General features: G+C 41.0%; 1 protein-coding gene and 1 long non-coding RNA gene across 4 annotated transcripts in view; one reads left to right on the top strand and one right to left on the bottom strand.

The window, feature by feature from the left end:
* Positions 1–14,916, top strand: part of LOC309325868 (phthioceranic/hydroxyphthioceranic acid synthase-like) — a 29,428-nt gene extending 14,512 nt beyond the window's left edge. For 2 of the 3 annotated variants that reach the window (XM_081834155.1, XM_081834154.1), the window contains exons 2-7: positions 1,957–2,030; positions 2,786–2,939; positions 5,039–5,199; positions 6,721–6,924; positions 8,347–8,528; positions 8,775–14,916. In XM_081834155.1, the coding sequence (XP_081690281.1) occupies positions 1,976–2,030; positions 2,786–2,939; positions 5,039–5,199; positions 6,721–6,924; positions 8,347–8,528; positions 8,775–14,318 (6,300 nt within the window). In that variant the 5' untranslated portion in view covers positions 1,957–1,975 and the 3' untranslated portion in view covers positions 14,319–14,916. The remainder of the gene's footprint in view (positions 1–1,956; positions 2,031–2,785; positions 2,940–5,038; positions 5,200–6,720; positions 6,925–8,346; positions 8,529–8,774) is intronic. The other variant, XM_081834156.1, reaches the window with a different exon arrangement.
* On the bottom strand, positions 6,862–8,337 carry LOC309326129. Its single transcript, XR_014150183.1, has 3 exons — positions 7,924–8,337; positions 7,441–7,527; positions 6,862–6,979 (listed from the first exon to the last, which is right to left on the bottom strand). It is a non-coding gene; the product is annotated as an uncharacterized lncRNA (long non-coding RNA).
* Positions 14,917–18,039: the final 3,123 nt, after the last annotated feature.

Here is an 18,039-nt window from a genome sequence, read left to right as displayed (position 1 = left end):
GCAAATCCACGGGTTAGGGGGCGCAAATTACTTGCCTTGCCCCGGGTGCTGACAACCCACGCTACGCCACTGTGTTTGAGTTCTTATTTTACAAAATGTGGCCATAGAGGTTGCAGTAGAAGAGGCTATCTGCTGTTTTGCTGCTACAAAAACAGTAATAATTCCACTTAGCCTTATATACACTAGTGGCTAAAATTGTGGAAACCGTTTTTAAAAAGTGTATTTCCAAGGTTTGATGGCTCATAATGTAATGAATGATATGGTTTGAATGGACCGGAAATGGTTGAAGACCACCACCACAAAATAGATGCTGTTGATGAACTAATAATGAACTGTGTTGATCAAAAAGCTAATGGTATGTGCATGTTCTGGCCAAGTGAACGGTACACGCAAAGAAGCATAAAGACTGGCTATACTACACTAGTTACAAACAATGAGTGTTGTAACATGCCAAGGAAAGGGAGAAATGCCAAGATTCAGATGAACAACAAGAAGACTATATAAGATGAGACTTTTCAGATCGGTCTGTGTGTCAGACGCAGACGGGATTCCCACTGTCTGGTCACCCATAGCTTTTACTGAACCTAATCAATTCAGTGAAGAGGCGGTGAGTATGGATGTGTGAATGTGTGAATGAGTGCATATTCCCTGTCTTGTTATATCTATGTTTGTTAACCAATAAAGCAGTATTATATAGAAATTCCAATATATATTGGTTGTCTGAGGTTACTTGCACTTTCCTAGGGTACACTGGGTCTCATCTATGTTAAACACCTAAACAGATAAAAGAATTCGTACCAGACTCCCTGCAAGGTGGGCAGGATATAGTCTGTTGATGCCAATGCCTAAGCCACTACCGCTCACATTCTGCAACCAATAAAGTTGTGGCCTAAATTTTGCCCATTAACATTAACCTAAAATTCTGTGTCCTTGTGTCTTTATTCTCATGGGGGTAGCTTGGGGCTTTGACACACAACCTATTTGGTCATAACAATAAAACCACTTTGTTTTGGAGTAATACCATAAAATTATATATCAATGGAAAGCTAATTTAATGAAGAATGCAATGCAACAAAGTTTATTCAACTATCTGTATTCTATCAAAAGTTATAGCCAAATAACCGGAAAAAGGAAGCACAACTTGCTTAGGTTGATATGCAGTAGCTTTCCTTCATTTGAATGTAGCCAATGAGCATGAGTGTTTAGAGAGCCAATCTTGTTTTGGTATTACTGGGGGGGGGGGGGAGAGCGGTGTTATGAGCCATGAAACCTTGGAAATACACTTTTCCCAGAAGGTTTCCACAATTTTGGCCACTAGTGTAGATGCCTTAATATTTTACATTAGGAAGACGGGAAAGCATCTGAGGACAGGTCAGACTGTTTGTACATCTGGCCCAGTATTTTTTAACTAGCTGGCAAAAGGCAGCTGGCACTCCGCAGTCTTTCCCATCACCATCTGATGGTTTTGGCTTGAGATGCTGATGCTTGAACCAGGGACTTTTTGCATGGAAGGCATATGTGCTATTACCACTGAGTTATAGCCTCTCCCTTGTGCTCTCTTACGGGGGGGGGGGGATGCACTAGGAAATAATTAAGGAGCCCCTACTCCCAGCTGTTATTTAAAAAGGGGAGATGGGACAGATGAAGATGTATTTAACATCATGTCTACTTTGGCCCCCAGTGGTAACTAGAATATATTGGCTCCATCTAAATGTCCATTTTCTGGCTGGTGCTTGCCATTAATTAAGCCGATAATGATTGGTCATTGACATTATGTTCCCTAAGGATTATCCCCAAATGACCACACAGAAATCATAGAATCATATCATTGTAGAGTTGGAAGGGACCCAAGGGTCATCTAGTCCAACCCTATGCAATGCAGCGCTCACCCTGTTGGGGAAACATATTTTAATTTTAGATGTGGATTCATTGAACTAATTATTTTATACTTTTCAGAATAAAAGTAAAAAAACTGATGGACACTGAGGATGAAATTGCCATTGTGGGGATCGGATGCAATTTTCCTGGAGGTGAGCACTGCTCCTTTAAATTACATATTAAGTTTAAGTCACTGTGTAGTGGGTGCTACCAGAGATCTTTATATTAGAACTAACAGGGAATATGATTATACTTCTAGTGCAATGATACAGCAGCATTCATATAGCTGCCTTTTAATGATCATAATCGGTATCGGCTCACGTGGGAAGGCTGAATCACGGATGCACACTTCTGATAGACAGTTCTATGATAAAATAATCTAGAATCATAATATCATAGAACTGGAAGGGGCCAAGAGGGTCATCTAGTTTAACCCCCTGCAACGCAGGAATCATTTTGCCAAACATGGGGCTCAAAGCCATGACCCTAAGATTAAGAGTCTCATGCTCTACTGGCTGAGCTATCATGTTGAGTTATTTACTTAGAATTTTTTAATTGTCTTATACAATGGAACTTTGGTTTTTGAGCATCTCGGAAGCCAAACCATTTGGAAGCCGAACGCCAAAAACCCGGAAGTGAATGCTTCTGTTTTCAAATGCGCCTCAAAAGTCGAACGGCTTCTGAGGTGCGATTCTCCATTTTCTCAGTGGACTTTGCCGATCGCCCATCGGTTGTCGAACGTTTTGGAAGTCGAACAGTCTTCCAGAACGGATTACGTTCGACAACCGAGGTTCCATTGTAGTTTCTGTCAAACGAATCACACCAATAGAATTTAAGTTTCTATTTTAATAAATAAACTATTGGGAAGTAAATTCCAGCTATCTAAAATAGCACCTATTTTCAACAGGTGAAGGAATTGATAATTTCTGGCGAGTTCTAGTAGAAGGCAGAAACTGTGTTGTAGAAATACCTCCGGAAAGATTTGAAACCAAAAGCTGGTATGATCCAGACAGTCACAAACCAGGAAAGACGAGCACAAGACATGCCGCTTTTACCGAAGAGTAAGTGTTAACGCTTAATCACACAATGGTGGAAAATAAACTGTGAATCAGCTCCAAGGAAGCAGAACACTAAACTGTTTTTAATATTTTTTATTGTAAAGTAATTTGCCTAAGGGATGCGGGTGGCGCTGTGGGTAAAACCTCAGCGCCTAGGACTTGCTGATCGCATGGTCGGCGGTTCGAATCCCCGCGGCGGAGTGCGCTCCCGTTGCTCGTAGCAGTTCGAAAGCACCCCTGGGTGCAAGTAGATAAATAGGGACCGCTTTATAGCGGGATGGTAAACGGTGTTTCCGTGTGCTGCTCTGGTGCTGGTTCAGCTTCGTCACGCTGGCCACGTGACCCGGAAGTGTCTGCGGACAGCACTGGCTCCCAGCCTCTAGAGTGAGATGAGTGCACAACCCTAGAGTTGGGCAGGGGTACCTTTACCTTTAATTTGCCTAAATGTACACATTTGGTGTATATTAAAGAAAATAGATAATGCATTTCAAAGACACTTTTCCATGTGTGATACCAATCATTTTTTCATAGGAAGCAAAAATGGTTTTGGTGCTAGAGGCTTGAAGCAGTTTTGTTTCAGCTTAATATGATTGTCCCATGGACGGTACAATTCCTGATGAGTTCAATGGGCTTTGCTCCCAGGTTAACTGAGTATAGGATTGCAGCCTGAACTACATAACTATTTAAGTCAGTTTATTTGGAAATAGAATTTAACGCAAATTGTTTCTTAATCTTAATTGCACAGTGTGTAAATTATTTTCATAATCTGTGGCTACAACATGTGGGTGGGTGAGATGGTGGACACTGGCTTAAAAGTAGCTTTGAAAAAGAATTGGATCGTAGAAATTTGTCCATCATTGACTATTACTCAGGATAACTAAATGGAACAGCTATGGGTTTTTTGTTTTGTTTTTAATCCACAAATTTAAACTGTTTCAGTTTGTATTTTAACAGATGTGCAGTTGTTTCTTGAACATCTTAACCAGAATATTTTTTATATAGCCTATTTACTCATGGAGGCTTTTATTGTATTTCCCTTAATCATATGGCAAATCCCATTTTATCTCATTTTTTGGCAAGTAAAGCATCCATTTAAACTGGGCTATCAACTTGTTTTGCTGCATCTACTTGTTTTATATATAAAACAATGTCCATAAGTTATCATCCAATTTTGAGAATAACTGCATATAAGCAGTGAACACCTGAATACCACTTGTGAGGTAGCAGAAGAGGACTTTTGCCTTCCTATCCTGCTTACGAGCTTTTCAGAAACAGCTGTCTGCCCAATATTGCGAATAGGATGCTGGACTAGATAGGCCTTGATCCTAATGGCTGCTTAACCAGTCATAGGGTGGGTGGCTTGGAAGCCAGTTGCAGCAAGCTCCTATCCCTGGGGAGCAACGCCTGAGCAAGGTGGTCGGCTACTGGGGAATTCCCAGGCCGGCTGCCAGGGATATGTGGGTTTTCCCACCATGTGTTTATTTGAATTTCATTTTATTCAGTGTTTTGATAAGAGCTGAAACTAGTGTGGAATCTGAAATATTCAGGCATGTGAAACGTTATGACTTGGATCCAAAATCTAGAAGAAAGCCTCTTCCCTTTCCCTTCCCTTCCTTCGCCTGTTTCTGATTCAACAAAAGAGAGTAGTCCTAACTCTAAATAAGTCCTTTCATTTGCAAGAACTCTTGCACAAGACTTTCCACTAGTGCTTTTCAAAATCTTTGAGTGCCCCTCTGTATTCTAAAGCTTGTATCTTTATTTACCATGTGTTTAATATAGCCTTTTGCTAGTATAAAGGTTCAGAACAGCACCCCTACATTTTCTCCCTCTACTCATGGTACTTTGGATCCAATTCTACAAATATTTATGTCCACTATCCTAAGCCACTATTAAGTAGTGGCTCTAAATTTTCTTCTATTTTCATTCTACCTTCCCCAAGAACAAATGACCAAATTATTAAAGCCTTTTATTTTAAAATGATTAATGGAGATAATTTTCTAGAAGTCAAAATATTTGATTGTCTTATTAATGAATGTGCCATGAGTTGGTTGCATATTATTTTCTCCTACTTACAATGTTATTATCTGACTTCTGTTTTGTAGGTTTAATGCATTTGACAACAGGCTTTTTGGAATTAATGATGTGGAAGCTGAGCGTATGGATCCCCAGCAGAAATTACTCCTGGAATGCACATATAGAGCACTGGAAGATGCGGGAGTCCCTAGAGAAAACATAAGTGGTTCAAAAACAGGGGTTTTTGTTGGTGAGATGATAATTTGAAGCTTAAAACAGTTGCACTAATTTAGGAGCATAGACTGGAACATATAGGACTGGTCTATATAACTCTCTTAGGTTGCAATCCTATACACACTTGAAAAGGTAAAGGTAAATGACCCATGACAGTTAAGTCCAGTTGCGAACGACTCTGGGGTTGCAGCGCTGATGTCCGCAGACAGTTTTTCTGGGTCAGGTGGCTAGCATGACTAAGCCGCTTCTGGCGAAACCACAGCAGTGCACAGAAACGCTGTTTACCTTCCTGCGGAAGCAGTACCTATTTATCTACTTGCACTTGGACATGCTTTCAAACTGCTAGATTGGCAGGAGCTGGGACTGAGCAATGGGAGCTCACCCCGTCACGGGGATTCGAACCCCCAACCCTAGGCTCAGTGGTTTAGACCACAGCACCACCCACGTCCACGTACTTACTTGGGAGTAAATCCCATTAGCTTAGATCCTACTAAGTTATGAATAGAATTTTCCTATTGTGGTGGTGTGTTAATGAAGTCTTATGAACACTTAAGGTTCATTTTCAGATCACTTAAAAGCCCCAAAAAGTGATTGGTAAGGGTGAAGTAGCACCCAAATATACGTCAGAACATTTGAAAAATGGGTTCAACATATCAATATTTATTGAACAAATGAACTTTAATTGATGTCAACAGGTAACACATGCTAATGTAATTCAGCCCACTGTTAAAGGCAATTGAGAGTATCTATTGCTGACTACACAATATTTTTGAAGAAAATGTGAAGTTGTCTAGACAGTAAATATAACTGTGCTTAAGAGCATTACAAGCTAAAGAAAGTTTAAACTGATATAACTCAAGAAACAAACATGTAACTATTGGTTACATGAACAGCACTGTTGATGGTGATTAATCAGTTACATGATTTGCAGTTTAAAAAAATAAAGTCTAGGGTATTAAGAGAGCTGTTGGACTTTATGATCATTAAAAGAACTTCTGTGACTATCAGCTGCTTTGAATAGAACATGTAAATATGGATTTTATAGTAAATAAAACACATAAATAATACTATGCTATAAAGCAACATTTATGCAGTATTTCCAATATTCAGTTCAAATTTGAGGAATAATACGGTTTTCATATTATTAGTGATGTATGTAAAACATTCTTGTAAAACATGATCATTTGTACAGCAACCCTGTTAGGTAGGTGAACTGCATTCAGATTTTATATACTGGAGACCTGCGGAGAGATTAGCAGAGAGCTAGGAAATGCAATTTATGGTGGATTTATTTTTTTTAACCCTAGTCTCACAACTCAAAGTCTATCCACTTAGCTGATCAGTACTCACAAACCTGAATAGCTGCATAGCATTCCCTTACGAAGATGACTCATTGAAAAGCCTAATCTTGTTGTGTAGATTGAAGCATGTTGTGTGTGGCAGATCTAGAGCAATAAATGCAATCTAGTTGTTCAGAATGAATACTGTACTCTCAATGTACTATGCTGGTAACATAGTACATCTTTGGTATTCACAGGTATGATGAATCAAGACTACAGGCTAATGAGTAGCAGAAAACCCACTGAAGCAAGCCACTACGATGGCACTGGGACAGCAATGAGCATAGCTGCTAACCGGATTTCATATACATTTAATCTGACTGGGCCATCGGTTGCCATCGACACGGCTTGCTCCTCATTTGCTTATGCTTTGCACTTTGCTTTGCATGCAATTAAACAAGGTAATGAGATCTAATAGTTTTTCATTCGTTCATATTCTTCCTTTCCTCTAAGGACCTCAAAGTGGCAAACAAGTCCCCACTCCACGCAATATTGCCTCTCATATTTTATTCCCTATTTAGCAGCATCAGTTGCAAGGCACAGTAAAATATTGGAATATGTTTCTGGAAAGGTCTGAAGTTTGTATGTTGTGAAAGCCTCCCCCCCAAAAAAACCCCAGCCTTCTGAAGGCCACAGGCACTCACAAATAAGACTGACATATTTCAAAGTATAATTCTGGGATTTATCTTGGTCTTCCTTACACTATGCATATTGTGGACCAGTTATATTATGTCATGTCACACAGGGTGCATTTTGTAATTTAGGTATGTTGCCTCACAGACCATAAACTCCAGTAGGCAAGCACTGAATGGAAGTGAGAGAGAAAAGAGCTTATAGGAATGATGTAGCTAACCGTAAGTTAGGAAAATAATTTTATATTAATTTAGTGACAAGATGTAGACATTTGCTTTACTCACACTAGAACATTTTAAAGAGAACAACAGATTTCCCCTCACAAACAATGAGAGACTTACTGTTGTGTGTTAAGACCCCGAAACCACCCCCTCATTGATGAATAATAATAATAATAATAATTTTTTATTTATACCCCGCCCTCCCCAGCCAAGGCCGGGCTCAGAGCGACTTACAAACAATAATAAAAACAAGATGAATGATTACAACTTAAAAACAAAAATAAAATACATTAAAATAATGGAACATTAAAATATTAAAATGTAGCCTCATCGCAGGAGGAGAAGGAAAATAAAAAAAAAATAAAAAGAGAGGGAGGGAGGGAATCAAACTGACTCCAAGCCAAAGGCCAGGCGGAACAACTCTGTCTTACAGGCCCTGCGGAAAGAAATCAGATCCTGCAGGGCCCTGGTCTCATGAGACAGAGCGTTCCACCAGGCCGGAGCCAGAGTTGAAAAGGCCCTGGCTCTGGTTGAAGCCAATCTAACTTCCTATTAGAATAAGACACAAGGGCACAGGTATTAGGTTAAATGTTATTTGGCAAATTTAGGCCACAACTTTATTGGTTACAGAATGTGAGCGGTATTGGCTTAGGCATTGGATTGACCTGACTACATCTGACCCCTGCCCGTCATGCAGGGAGTCTGTTAAGGGTAAACCACGGATAGGGGGAGCCCTGTCCATGCAAACCAACTCGAGCTAACCCAGGGTTCCTGACGGGGTCGTGGCATGGCCCTAGCCCTGCCCCAGGCTTCGGACAAGATCCACACCCCTGGATTCCTTTAACAGAATGCCCTTAAGCTTGGAGGGGCAGGCAAATGTGTGTGTTTGTATACCGATGTAATCTTTTCAGAAGACTAAATAATGAGCCTTATGCTGAACAGAAATGCATTCATTATTTTACCCTACAGGAGACTGCGAAGCTGCTCTTTGTGGAGGAGTGAGCTGCATAATGGAACCACAGGTCTTCGTCGCTCTTAGTAAAGCAAAGATGCTATCCCCTGAAGGAGTCAGCAAACCATTTTCTATAAAGGCCGATGGCTATGGAAGGGGAGAAGGTTGTGGAGTTATTTTGCTGAAATCATTAAAGAAGGTATGAGTATAGAAACGGGATTCACAAACTCCTGACTCTTAATTCATTAAACCTAGGAATTATGTCTAATTCTATTTATAAAATAGTCATAGCTGGTAGAATGCTCACCATGTCTCATAATCTTTGTTATAAGAGAGAGAGCATATCATAAAATGTTAACTGAGTTATATTGCACTGGCTGTGTTTGCCATCCCTATGTTTCACAACTTTAAGAAGCTTTACCTCTTTTCATCTTCTTTAAAATAGGCGCAGGAAGACTTCAGCAAAATATGGGGTGTCATCCGCGTGAGTGCAGTCAACCAGAATGGAAGATCCGTCACACCGATCACCAGACCATCTCAAGAGGAACAGGAGAAGTTGCTGCTCAGCATCTACCCAGAGCGTGTTGATCCATCTGTTGTGCAATATATTGAGGCACATGGCACAGGGACACCTGCAGGAGATCCTGTTGAGGCAGAGAGCTTAGGTAATGTCATTGGTCAAAAGAGGTCTCCTAATCTGCCCCCTCTCAAGATTGGCTCCGTTAAAGGGAACATTGGGCACACAGAGTCAGCTGCTGGGGCAGCAGGCTTAATCAAAGTTCTTCTCATGATGCACCATGGGAAGATAGTCCCATCCTTGCACTTTTCAGAGAGCACCAGCAGCATAAATACAGGGAAACTGAATCTCTCCATCCCAACAACAGTGGAGAAGTGGGAGGAGCCTGGTGAATATGGCAGAGTTGCTGGGATCAACTGTTTTGGATTTGGGGGCACCAATGCCCATGTGGTTGTCAGACAGTTTAAACAAATCCAGGTTATTTCTCCAGTCCAAAGGCCTGTCGAATTATTTGTCATTTCGGCAGCTTCAGGAAATTCTCTCAAACGGGCGATAGAAGACACGGCTAGGTACCTTAATACCAGTGAATCAGCGACACTCCCAAATCTGGCCTACACATCTGCTTGTAGAAGAAGCCATATAAACTACAAGTACAGAAAAGCATTTGTGGCATCTTCACTACAGAAACTAAAGCAACAGCTTTCCCCTGCGGTTGAACTGGAAACAGCTCCGCTGAAGAAACCGCCACAATTAATTTTTGTATTCTCTGGTAACGGTCTGGATCTGAAAGGGATACCTGAGATATTACTAAGGACTGAACCAGTGTTTAGAGACAAATGCAAAGAAATAGAAAGGCTGTTTCTAGAATACCTTCCCACAGGAATCCTAAAATCAAAAGAAAATGAATACAAAGATTTGTCCAGGCCTGAAGTTGCCCAGCCCTTACTCTTTACATTGCAAGTGGCCTTGGTTACACTCCTGCAACACTGGGGCGTTAAGCCAATTGCTGCTGTTGGCCATTCAGTTGGCGAAGTAGCTGCTGCCCATTGTGCTGGCTTGATTTCCCTGGAAGATGCTGTCAAAATCATCTACCATAGAAGCAGGCTACAGGCTAAAGTCACTGGAGGCAGAATGCTGGTGGTTGGCAACATTCCCGTTGCAGAAGTGTCAGCAGCCCTTGGTGCATATTCCGGGAAAGTCTGCGTTGCAGCGTTTAACAGTCCTTTGTCTTGCACCTTATCAGGAGATGAAGCGTCTATCCATGACATTCAGAAAGATCTGGCTGAGCACTTCAGTAAAAGAAACATATTTCTTCATGTTTTAAATGTGCCAGCTGCATATCACAGCCAAATGATGGATCCAGTACTGACTGAGATAGCAGAAAATCTATCAGAATTAAAGAAAGGGAAGCCAGAGATTGACCTAATCTCGACAGCAACAGGGAAGGCCGTTTCAGATGGTGATTTTCTTACAGGCACCTACTGGGCCAGACAGGTTCGGGATCCTGTTTTTTTTGCAGAGGCTATAACAACTGCAGCAAAAAGCAGAGATGATCCTGTATTTGTGGAAATTGGTCCCCAGCGTGCACTGAAAAGATATATAATTGAAGCATTAGGGACACAAGCTAAAGTTTTTCCTTCCTTGCACCTTGACAAAGAATATATGACACTTTTCACACTTGTTAAAGGCCTTTTTGAATTGGGAGTCAATCCAGATTGGGAGCACATCTATGCAGGATATCAGGGTGTACCAGCAGCCTACCCCAGGTATCAATTTGATCATAAGACGCTCATGTCATTTTTAAACATGCTCCAGCAGCCAACTCAAACCAAGCTGAACGCAAACCACTTGTCAATTCATAATGTCAGCAACGGCAGTTCAGAATTCAAGTATTCCATATCTCAGACAGTGACTCCCTATTTGTACGAGCACAAGCTCAGTGGTGTTGCTCTGGTTCCTGGTGCCTTTTTTGTTGAACTTGCTTTGTCAGCTGTGATGGCTAGCTCAGGAAGAAAAGAGCCCTTAAGTTTGTGTCAGATGAGCATGAAGTTTGAATCGCCTTGTGTTTTAAGTGAAAATTCTCATGATTTGAAACTAAAAGTAGTATCACAAAAGGAAAAAAAAGATTTCAAAATACTGTCCTCATCTGGTGCGGTATATGCATCTGGACAGATCACATGGAACCAAGAAACCTTTCTTGAAGAAAATAACATTTCATATAGACATGTTTTTCAGCGTTGTAAATCAATGGTCAGAAAGGATGAAATATACGAAGCATTATCTCGTTTTGGATTTCAGTATGGTTCAGAATTCAAGCAGCTAAGTGATGTGTTTTATTGTGAAGAACTGAAGGAAGCCATAACCACCATTAAGGTGAACAAGCAAACCAGGGAAGAACTGCACAAGTATTTTATTCATCCAGTGATATTAGACTGCTTTCTGCAAATGATTGGTGTGATGACCACAAAAATCAGGAACAACTGTACAGGGTTTCCTTCCAACATAGGCAGCCTTGTAATTGTCCGACCTTTGGAAGAGGAAATGATGATATATCTGAAAACAAGTAAGTCTACTGAGAACTATTTAGAATTTTGTGGATGCTTCACAGATAAACAAGGCTCTGTTTTGGTTGAGATTAAACGTGTTGGGATCACTCTTCTGAAGAGAATGTCCAAAAGTGATGATGCTTTCCTTTTTGAAAATCAGTGGAAAGAGGTAACCCCTTCCCGGATTATCCAAACCTCAGGAGATGCACCCAGAGCTGCAGTGTTTGCTGACAAAATTGGAGTTTCTCAACAGCTCAAAAAATATTTACATAAAGATTCTAGGTTTTTGATGTATGAAGACTGGGAGCGATTACTGGTGTCAGGAAGCGCAAATTCAGCTGCTCAGGACAAAATTAGGCTAGAGGTACATGACTACAGTGATGTTTTGTTTATGTGGGGAATTCAAAGATCAAATGGAGAAAATCCTGAGAGTGTTGTTGCAAGCTTATCCAAATGTTGTGAAGCTTTCCGGCAACTTGTCGTTGCATTGAGAGAGAAGAACAGTCATGGTTCCATCAAGATAATTACATATAGAGCAACAGGCAGGACTGTAGACCACATTAACCCTGGCTTGGCCTTGTATGGGATGGTAAGATCCTGCATTCTTGAAGTTCCTGAAATCACATTTCAGATTATTGATATGGGTTCAACAAGTACAATGGACATAGCAGTTTTAGCAGATGTTTTAGTAGAATATGAAGCAGATAAATATCCTGAAGTCTGGATTAATCAGGGGAGAATTTACACTTCTGAAATTAGATGTACACAGGTTAATGACAGGTCCTATAATGATCCTTCTCAGTCTCTTCAAGAATCTGAGCTGTCAACTTTTTACACTTCTGAGCCTCATGAAGTAAGAAATCTATTTGCTGAGCCAGCTGACCACATTGAGATTTCTCCTGATAATCACAATGTTGAAGTGCAAGTTGAGAAAATAAGTATCCATTCTGAAGACTATTATCCTGTTAGTGTTTCCAGCTGTAACTTTGGAAACACATTATACTGGAATTCACAGACCATTGATAAATACAGGTTCTTGGCTCTGGACTACAGTGGAACGGTGGTTGCAACAGGCAGTGATGTAAAAAAGATCAAAGTGGGAGATCATATTGTTTCCTGCTACCCAGTGGCTGCATCTTCAAGAATCAGGATTCCAGAAGCAGTGTGTTTCAAAACCCAGAAATTTCCATGTTTTCAAACTATACCCTGTGTCTCCTTCTTCAGAATAGGATGGGAAATTTTGCACCAGATGTTACCAAAGATGAAACGGAATAGATTTTTAGGCATTATTTCTGATGAACCACGGTCGGTTTTGTGTAAAGTGCTTGCTTTGTCAGCTCAGGAACAGGGCTGGAACACCTTATGTACAGCACTTGACAGCAGCCTGGAAAAAAGAGTAGCTCAATGCAACGCCCTTGTCTTTCTGCCCTTCCTAGAAAGATTACCCAAAGACGTCTTAGCCCGTCTTTCACATCTTCAGGATGTTGTGGTAATCGATGGCAACCACCATTCTGAACACTTGCGATCTCTAATTGGAAGCGGTCATGAAAACTTTCAAATTCATATTCTCAGTCTTGCAACCATTTTTCAGAAATCATCGCTGAAACATTCCCACAAGCCTTTCAGTGAGTGGTTGAAATCAATGCAACACAGGCAATTCAAGGACTTGCCTTGTTCCGTTTTTCAGCAGACAGAAAACAGTGAGAGCATAGACACGATAACATCCTACTTTACCTGTAAGGCTGTCTCATTTGCTGTGCTGAAAACCAATGGGCAGAACAGGTGTATTTCTGACATACCAGTGCATGAAGCAAAGCGGAAGATGTTTAAGCAGAATGCTGTTTACATAGTCATAGGAGGACTCACTGGGCTTGGCTATGAAACTGTTAGATTTATTGCTCAAAATGGAGGAGGATGCATCGTGATCCTTTCAAGGAGAAAGCCCAGCATTGAAAAGCAGAAGGAAATAAGTGATTTGCAGATTCAGAACAAGTGGAGCAAGGTCATCAGTCTGCAGTGCAATGTGACTTTTTGGCCTGAGGTTGAGAAAGCAATCAGTTCAATCAGCAAAATCTTTCCAAAGTGTCCAATCAAAGGTGTTTTCCACGGTGCTGTGGTTTTGCATGATGGGCGCATTGAAAATATGACGCTCTCTAGCTTTGAGAAAGTTTTAAGCCCAAAGGTTGCTGGTGCCATCAATCTGCACCACGCCACTCAGGGACAGGCTCTTGATTATTTTGTATGTTATTCATCTGTTGCTTCCTTCCTTGGAAATCCATTGCAAGCAAACTATGCTGCTGCCAATTCCTTCCTGGACCTTTTCTGCCAATTCAGAAGAAACTGTGGACTGTCAGGACAATCCATCAACTGGGGTGCCTTGAATCTGGGACTACTGGACGGTAAAAATCAACTTCAAAAATTGGTGGAATCAAAGGGTATATCAGTTCTGCAAGTGGATGAGATCTATGAGAATCTTAAAACAAGCTTAACACTGAACCACGCTCAGCAAGCTGCGGTGAAGCTGAACTTCAAAACAATGCTCAACACTTACTATCGTCAAGTTCCAGCAATCAGAAGTCGCCTGCATACAATTATGATAGAACATTTTGGCAGTCAGGCTGAGGTTTTTGAACAAGTCATGTCCAAGGATTTGGCTGCACTAAACATTGAAGACTATATCATATCATTGGTGAGTCAGCTCATTAGTACAGATCCAAGTGACATTGCAATGAATACACCCCTCTTGTCCCTTGGCATAGATTCCATGTTGGCCATGACTCTGCGCAATCTCATTTATATAGAACATAAGGTTGATATACCACTTGTGAAAATTCTTGATCCTCATAGCACAGTGCTTAGTTTAGCACTGCTTTTAGAAGAATGTTCTAAGGAACCTGGGGAACCTACTGTATGTACTCAAGTTTAAGCTGACCCGAATATAAGCCGAGGTACCAAATTTTAGCACAAAAAACTGGGAAAACTTATTGACTTGAGTATAAGCCGGTTCACCACACCACAAATCTGGTGGCGGTGGCAGCAGCGGAGGAAGAAAGGGCTGCTTTCTGGCTGCTCGTTCCTCCGCCGCCGCCGCTGCCAAGAGCCTCCCTATAAAACGAAAAGAAGATCTTATTATGGAAAAACTAATACTGAACCATCTTCAATAAAAGCATCCTGGGCCGCTCGTCCTTCTGCCACCGCCTTTGCCGCTCGCAAGAGCAGGCATAGGAGCTGCGGTTGGGAGAGGCACAACACAGCTCCTGTGCCTGCCCTTGCGAGACATGGGCGGCAGCGGCGGAAGGACTAGCGGCGAGAAAGGGCTCCTTTTGGGCCGCTCGTCCCTCCGCCACTACTGCCTCACTCAAGTATAAACCGAGGGGGGCTTTTCCAGCATAAAAATATGTGCTGAAAAAGTTGGCTTATAATCGAGTATATACAGTAAGTGATTTCTGAGGGGAAAATGAACTGTGAAGTAGAAACCTGAAATATCTTTTCCTAGCTTCAGTGTTGATTTTATTTGTGTCATTTTTAAAAAATCTAATTTTTCTATTAATAGTGACCCTCAACAAGAACCATAATTTGGATTAACTAAATAGGTGTAATTATAGTCTTAGTTAGTGCCAGCTGCTATTTCACCACAATCATTTAAATCTGCTGACAGTTAAGCTTGTCATGTGAGGACTTATCCATACTTACCTTGTGCCCCACTCTTTCCAGACACAGGTTCGTGCTTTAAAGCTCTGTCTCCAAGCATGTGTGGTTTTTGCTCTGGAGCTTTCCCTGCAAAAATCCACTCTTTAGCTCTCAGTCGGTGCAAATGTCAATTCAGGCTTTCAGTGGGTTGAAGTTTGCTCTGATTGAGTGCTAAAATGCAGGTTTTCATGGGGAAAGCTCCACAGCAAAAAAAATAAAGGGGTGCTGGGACATGGAGCTTTAAAGTACAGTATGGAAAGAGCAGAGGAAAGGTTGATAAGCCCAGAGGCTCCTGAAACAGCTTACTCTGAACCATTTTGGGGCATTCTTGGTTTGCCCTTCCTAATGTTTTAGCATGCTTAACACAAGTAAAGTGGTTTACGGGGATCACTTGCCTTTTATGAAAGGGTGCAGAGGCTGAGCTTGAGTTTGAACATTAAACACAGGATTTTAAAATGAATGTAAAATGTGTTTTTAATCTACAAGTGATTTGCTCCACTACAGTATGTTTTGTATGTTTATCTTCTCCCTTTTGAAAGCTGATCAAGGAAATTCAAACAACCATTACAATACATAGCATTTTTCACTGTGATCTCACAGTTTCCAAGGGAGACACGACATAGTGCTTTGCTTCTGCCTCTCCTGGGTCTTTTAAAAAGTGAGCTGAGCAAAGGGCTGTATTTGGAGTTCAGTCCTCACTGCCATTGGCTGCCTTCATTCCCAGGTCTGTATGCAGTATAATTAACATTACGCTTTCTATATATTTTGCAGACTTTGGAGGTTAGTTAAGTATCATATTAGTTAACTTTGCATATCATGTTTAAAATTGTGAAGTTCATATCCCCCCACCCAGATTTTTAATATGGAAGACGTTTTTACCTTCATTACTACTTTGTACTTGCATATTTTATAATTTTATGCTATACAGCGAAGTCTATTTGCTTTATTACTACTTTGCATCAAAAATAACCATTATTACTCTTTGTGTTCAAATAAATTACATTGTTTTCAATCAGTTAATAAAGGTGTACTTTTATGTGACTAAATGGAAAGTTTATTCTTAATACAAAAAGGGGGGTGTTATCTCAGATTTTTGTTGAAGGGGGACAAGACTCAGCATATTTTAAAGATTCTGTGTAGGTATATTTAATATTACTTTAGTAAAATTTATTGCATTACAAAATATATTTCATTTTTTTCAGCTGATACATATAGATGTGAGTGTACAAGGAAGAAATTTATGTTTAGTGCCAAACAGGGATGGGAAACCTGCAGCTCTTCCGCTATTGCTGGACTCCAATTCTTATCTGCTCCAGCCAGCAGGGTCAATGGTCAGGGCTGATGGGAGTTGAAGCCCAGCAATGCCAGGGTGGGAACCAGCTCCTCATCCTTGCTGTAGGACTTGGGAGCTGACCATGGCCCTAGTGGGGATTCCTTCTGCATCTCATTCAGGGTACTCATTCCTGAGGGTAGCTCATACACTGAAGCCTCTTAACAGTGAGTATGTCCGTTCCATTACAGTGGATTTGATAATGGTTTGCCAAGTTTGTAACATGCCCTGGGTCCTCCTTTATAATGGAGAAAGGCAGCCTAGAAATGGAAGAAGTCACATTGTGTCATTGATGCCGCACATGTGGGTGGAATAAGGCCTACTTACTGAGGACAGAGTGCAGCAGGGCTTATTCTAAACTACACCCCCCCACACTGCAATAGTAGTTCCCCCCCTCGAATTTTTAGTAAACGAAAAGAAGGGGTGGACAAATGAAAATTCTATCAGCAAAATAGAGGAAGAAATAGACTGCAAGGCTGAGGAAATCATTGGTGGCAAGGAAAAAATAGGTACATAAAAGAAGAATTCACTGGATGCGAAGATACAGGTTTGGGGCAAGTTCTCTTTGGTTCACTCATATGTGAACTGCACAAAAAATTATTTCACACACTTCCTCTTTTTCTTCTTCTACACAGCACAGAATGTGTCTAGCTGCATGTTAGAATAAACCATGCATAAGTTACAGCACACAGATGACTTGATCATGGCCAGATCAATGTTTTCTAAGACATGTTCCTGTAGATGTCTAATTAAGGCCCAGCCAACCAGTCATTTCTAGTAAAGTGGCTTGAAAACATGTAAACAATATGAATATACAGATAGACTGTTCTGATATGACTGACATTTTTTGTTCCACTGAGCATCATAGGAGAAGTATTTTAGTGAACATTGGCCTTATTAGTTAACTTTTATGTGCACAGAAATTCATCCCTAAATGCTGAATAAAAACACCCCAGACACTGAATAAAAACAACAGAGGATGTGCAGTGCCTATGTACTCTGTTCTTGACGTTACCAGAGAGATCTGTGAAGCTGTATAATTTTTGTGGTAGTATTGCTCTAATTAATTTCTTAATTTTCTGGCATCCTGAATAAAGAATTACTTTAAAGTGTCAGTACTACAGTATTTGTAAACTGATAGGTTTATGGTACTTATGCAACCAAAAAGTCCCAAGTTCTCAGAAAAGTACTTTTATACAAAGCTAGTAAATGCATATTAATAATGGTGAATATAACAACAGAAACAATGAAAGGGAGAGGGGCACTGTGGCAGAGAAATGTGACAAAAATTCTGCTGTTGTGGCCAACAGAAAATACCTGTATATAAACCAGACACTTAGATTTGCGTGGACAGGCGGAGTCCCCCAAACCCTGGGCGGCCCCCGTGTGGAATAATGACTCAAGACAACGTGCTATGGGATTAAAAGTCGCCACAACTTTATTATATTTCAGATGAGGGTAGACCTTGGCTCAGGCATTGGGCGTTTATCCCTCCCAGTCCCCCACCGGGGATCTGGGGAACATCAGCGTTATCCAGAGTGTGGTGGGGGGGATAGGTTGGCTCTGGAGAACATGTTCAAGCAGAGATAACCCACCCCCATTATGCCGCCATCTCAGGGGAGAGCAA

This window comes from Podarcis erhardii, assembly GCF_964252035.2.
Source record: "Podarcis erhardii genome assembly, chromosome: 12".
Classification (NCBI taxonomy): domain Eukaryota; kingdom Metazoa; phylum Chordata; class Lepidosauria; order Squamata; family Lacertidae; genus Podarcis; species Podarcis erhardii.
The sequence above is the reverse complement of the archived record's forward strand: the minus strand, read 5'-3'. Positions and strand labels throughout refer to the sequence as shown.